This window comes from Aegilops tauschii, chromosome 3 (assembly GCF_002575655.3).
Source record: "Aegilops tauschii subsp. strangulata cultivar AL8/78 chromosome 3, Aet v6.0, whole genome shotgun sequence".
NCBI lineage: Eukaryota > Viridiplantae > Streptophyta > Magnoliopsida > Poales > Poaceae > Aegilops > Aegilops tauschii.
In genome coordinates, this window is record NC_053037.3 from 588123541 (window position 1) to 588128637 (window position 5097).

The following is a 5097-nucleotide window of genomic DNA, read 5'->3' on the forward strand; positions in this document are numbered from 1 at the left end:
AAAACAAGCCCAAAATCCCGGCCCAAACAATGTTCTTTTTACTGCCATGAAGCCCAACGGCCCAGCCCGAAATGTTGAGAAAGTGAAGCCCAGACTGACTGAATGCACTTTTGGACTGCAAATCAGCCCCTTAACACCCAGCCGAAACACCCCTAAAAAAACCCAGCCCAAACGGCAAGCATGGCCTGGTATTTTTGGGCCAGGCTCGGGCCGGGTCGCGGGCCGGGCGGCCGGCCCATGATTAGTTTAGTTGTACGTGCCGTTTACCGGAGTTGATTTTTTTTCTCTGTGCGAACACTAAGTCGTCGTCTCCCCCGGGACAGAGGAGCACGGGCAGCTCGGGAAGCAGCGGCGACACCGTTGCGCCCCGCCTCCCCCACTCATTAATGGCGGCCACTGCATGGTTGGCTGCGGCACCCATCCCCTCCATCAATGCCGCCACCCACCTCCCCCGTCTACTAAACGCCAGCCAACCCAAGCTTCCGTCCATCCACCCCACCCCACCTCCACCTCATCACTTATCCATCCGTCCATCCCGCCACCTCACCGCGGCGCCGGCTGCCTCCCGCCCGGCCAGCTCCGCCCCGGGGGTCCTCGAGCTGGAGGTGGGTGAGCACATAAACGCCCCCGTCCGGCCTGCTCTGCTCCCTTCGATCCGCTTACTTATTCTTGCGCCGGGGTGCAGTGCTCCAACGTCTTGCGTTTGATTACTGTTCCACCTTCTGTGAGTGTAGGTGGTGGTGGATAACCAGCTCCTGGAACTTTCTCGGGGGACTGGAGTGTTTAGGTCCGAGGTTGGTGAGCGAACTCGCGACCCTGGGCGCGCGCTTAAGGTGTTCGATCGATTGCCGACCAGAGCACACGCACCTTTCAGCCATTTCTGATCTGCCGGATTGGGTTACAAGGGCGAGATGGTCGGGAGCGTGCACGTCAACGGAGCGGTGAACGGCGCCAACGGCACCGAGGAGCGGCTGGACGAGCTGCGCCGGCTGCTCGGCAAGTCCGACGGCGACCTGCTCAAGATCGTCAGCATCGGCGCGGGCGCCTGGGGCAGCGTCTTCGCCGCTCTGCTGCAGGATGCCTACGGCCACTTCAGGGAGAAGGTGCAGATACGGGTGTGGCGCCGGCAGGGGCGGGCGGTGGACCGGTCCACCGCCGAGCATCTGTTCGACGTGATCAACTCGAGGGAGGACGTGCTGAGGCGTCTCATCCGCCGCTGCGCCTACCTCAAGTACGTCGAGGCGCGGCTGGGAGACCGGACCTTGTACGCCGATGAGATCTTGAGGGATGGGTTCTGTTTGAACATGGTCGACACGCCCCTCTGCCCGTTGAAGGTGGTCACCAACCTGCAGGAAGCTGTCTGGGATGCTGACATTGTGGTCAATGGGCTGCCGTCCACTGAGACGAGGGAGGTGTTCGAGGAGCTCAGCAAGTATTGGAAGGAGCGGATCAGCGTTCCGGTCATCATTTCCCTTGCAAAGGGGATAGAAGCCTCCTTGGACCCAATTCCTCGTATCATCACGCCTACACAAATGATCAGTTCCGCAGGTAAGCATGTATCTTGCTTTGTGTTTGTTGGTCACATATATTCTCATCTATATTGATGTGTGCAATCATTTGGTATCCATGAGGGAGAGAAAGTGCATCAGTTATTTTCTTCTGCAGTGATTGTAACTCACTGTTTGATGAGAGGGAAATATAGAGAACTTTCTGGAGACCAACTTTTGAGTGAAAGCTTTATGAAAGAATACGTCTGATCAAAGCAAAAACATGCTTAAGGCTTGATCATGTATTGTGCAATGTTTGACATTTTTGTCTGCAGTTCATGGCAATAATTTCAGCACATGAGATTCTGCTGTAGTCTTTTGGTCTGATTAGTTGTCAATTTACAGTTGGAAAAAACAAATACATATTTAGTACTTTTCTGTTGCCATGACCTGCATAATTATTGCACTTAGCATAGTGACTTTGACACTTTGTAGATATGCACCAACCTTCAGTTTACCCAATCACATCAGCCTATTGCATTTGAAGTTTGCTTGTATGAAAACAGATGTTGACTTTTCCTGTTGATTTATTATTTGTCAGATTTTATCTTTTTGCTACTCACCTGGGATGGATTTGATGTCCAACTTGATTTTATACAGAAGTAGCGTAAACTGTACATCTAGGATTTGGAGTCAATTTTCATGTTAAGCATGAGTATGCTACAAAGAGTGATTTCATAGCGTATGCTATATGTTCTGATTTCATCGAAAGACGTTTTGATCTTGACATGCACTGTTGGACTCATGTACTTAATTTATGACAGTTAGCATAGTGACCCCTTGGGTATACATCACCTACCATTTCTTATACTCAATCACATCAAGTACCCTGTTCGATTTGAAGAGCTAACGCCAAAGCACTATACGCCATGATAATGACATGATGCACATCTTCTGACTTGGCCGACAGATGTTTTAATGTTGACAAGTACCCATCTGGCTCACATAATTAAACTTTATTGCCTGAGTTCAGTACTTGCCTTATATATCTAAATTACTCGAAATCTGATATTTTAAAATGAATTGCAGCTGGCGTTCCAACTGAGAATATACTCTATCTTGGAGGACCAAACATTGCCTCGGAAATTTATAACAAAGAATATGCAAATGCTCGAATCTGCGGATCCACCAAGTGGAGGAAACCTCTCGCCAAGTTTTTGAGGCAACCACATTTCATTGTTTGGGATAACAGTGACATTGTCACTCATGAGGTTATGGGCGGACTGAAGAACGTATATGCTATTGGTGCTGGTAAGCGTCTTTTTGTCTTCTTCGAATATTAGAATTTAGCTCACCGAAATAGGGACATTAATATATTGTCATTATATTTGTTAATTTATGCTTTTACGGTCCTACCTTGTATGGCATTTAATTATTGAAGAAGGCACAGATATGTGTGAGTTTACTTGATCTGTTTAATGATCAACATGATCTGTTGTCGCAGTAGTGTATGGACAGGCTAACTTGAAATCACAGGAAGCAACCTCGTTTTGTAAAGTAAAAAAAGTAGAGTGATCATTAAATCACAGGATATTCACAAGAAGGGATATATATATCCTTCCATTTTATGTACAAAAAGTATATGTCCTGATATTATACAGAAAGAACATCTAAGCGGAGAAGCTTCATGGCAATTTAAACACTTGTTTCGCTATTATTCTAGGATACCCACTGGTGTTTAGTTATTTGCCTTTTCTTGCCTTAAAAGAAGTGTTTGCTTTCTTTCTCGGCAAGGTATTTGCTACTATGTGCTATGTTCCCAGCTCAAGCAGAACCTTCTCTTCTCTGTTTCAGGAATGGTGGCAGCTTTAACAAACGAGAGTGCAACAAGCAAATCAGTGTATTTTGCTCACTGCACGTCAGAAATGATATTCATTACCCATCTACTGACAGAACAGCCAGAGAAACTTGCCGGCCCTCTGCTGGCTGACACTTACGTAACTCTCCTGAAAGGGCGCAATGCATGGTACGGGCAAATGCTAGCGAAGGGAGAACTCAGGCTCGATATGGGTGACAGTATCAAGGGAAAGGGGATGATTCAGGTTCTGTCATAGCAGTGTTCTTTTCTTTTCTTCCAGAAGTTTCTCTGATTGCTGAGCATGTCTGAATAATAATATCGAAAAGTAAAACCTAGAAAAGATATTAAACCTTCGGGATATTCTTACTATGTAGTTATTTTGATAATCCCTGTCATCTATAATGGTTCCCATTTTGCTTGTGTTCGCTTTAGCGTTTTGCATGGCATGCACTAACTGAGTATAAACTCTGTGTATTTCATTGGACAGGGTATTTCTGCTGTTGGTGCGTTTTTTGAGCTGCTCAGTCAACCCAGCTTAAGTGTGCTACACCCAGAGGAAAACAAGCAAGTTGCTCCTGCTGAACTGTGCCCGATTCTGAAGAGGCTTTATAGAATTCTGATAAAAAGGTCTGTGATATCTGTATTACCATTCTGCATATGGCTTGCTCTGCTTATTTGAACTATGTACAGAGTGCTTTAACAGCTTGAGGAGCATAGTTAAAACGTAAATTCTGCCCCTTCTCGCCTGTCTGGTCCATTGCCGCTTCTAGTCGTCACTTGCCAGCATAACTCAGTGTAGGTCCACCAGTTTATGAGCATAGAGCCGACGATGCATACTTGCAGGAAGTAGACTGTAAATCAAATCAAAACTTGTTTGCCCATTTGAGGCCATGCTTTTCCCTTTGCTCACAGGCAAATATACTCTGTTTTATCATTACATTTTTACTCTGGTTTTCCATGAGAAAATTTATCAAACCATCACACTGAACAGTAACAAGACAAGATCAACCATCAGTTTCTACCAAGCAACCTTTGAGCCAACTGATCTGAATCAGGATTCTGTCTTACGCAACTCTTATATTTGGAATCTGCAGGGAGCTCCCAGTGGGAGACATCCTCCAAGCCCTGAGGGACGAAACCATGAACGACCCTCGTGAGAGGATCGAGATGGCGCAGAGCCACACATTCTACCGCCCGTCTCTCCTTGGGAAGCCGTGACCTCGGTTGCCCCGTGTACATGATTAGAATGTAAACAAAAGGCTTGGATTAGCTCCAACCCTGTCATGCTTCACATCATTATCGGTTGAGCAAAGGCGTCTCCGGGTTTCTGCTGGCTTCTGTGTTTGGATCCCAGGCCCCAGCGGCCATAGTTTGTGGGGGTCGTTAGACTGTCATGTTGTACAAGAGAGTATTGATCGAGTGAATAATATGTTGCTACTTGGACAATAAACATGAGGCGTAAGGGAGACACAGGTTATTTGTGTGTGTTTTAACCATAGTTTTAAATAGCCGGCTATTGCTCCGCTTTCAGCAGGGTGCCGCTAAATGGTTGCTATCACAAATAGCCCGCTATAGCTGATTTGGAGACCCGCCGCTATTTTCCATAGCACGCTATTTAAAACATTGGTTTTAACCCATGCTGCTAAATATTTCTTTTCGACGAAATGAGATGCAAATGGTAGTGAGATTCGGCGACCCATATTCCTCTGAGTATTAGTTTTTTTTTCCTGGACCATTGTCTGGGTCTGAACT

At 46.5% G+C, this 5097-nt stretch overlaps 1 protein-coding gene across 2 annotated transcripts; it reads left to right on the plus strand.

The window, feature by feature from the left end:
- Positions 1-290: 290 nt before the first annotated feature.
- LOC109732365 (probable glycerol-3-phosphate dehydrogenase [NAD(+)] 1, cytosolic) lies at positions 291-4838 on the plus strand. Of its 2 annotated transcripts, none has more exons than XM_020291542.4 (6): positions 291-605; positions 735-1548; positions 2577-2798; positions 3342-3589; positions 3833-3972; positions 4440-4838. In XM_020291542.4, exons 2-6 carry the CDS (start codon positions 912-914, stop codon positions 4561-4563), a joined length of 1371 nt encoding a protein of 456 aa, XP_020147131.1. In that variant the 5' UTR covers positions 291-605; positions 735-911; the 3' UTR covers positions 4564-4838. The 2 variants fall into 2 exon arrangements, with proteins under 2 accessions (XP_020147131.1, XP_073367305.1); XM_073511204.1 differs by having other exon boundaries at positions 359-609.
- Positions 4839-5097: the final 259 nt, after the last annotated feature.

Bases quoted from the DNA above. Each gene is read 5' to 3' on its own strand.
- LOC109732365 (XM_020291542.4), top strand. From the start codon at position 912: ATGGTCGGGAGCGTGCACGTCAACGGAGCGGTGAACGGCGCCAACGGC. The intron at 2,799-3,341 runs GTAAGCGTCTTT...TCTCTGTTTCAG, and splicing joins CGTATATGCTATTGGTGCTG to GAATGGTGGCAGCTTTAACA. The intron at 3,590-3,832 runs GTTCTGTCATAG...TTCATTGGACAG, and splicing joins AGGGAAAGGGGATGATTCAG to GGTATTTCTGCTGTTGGTGC.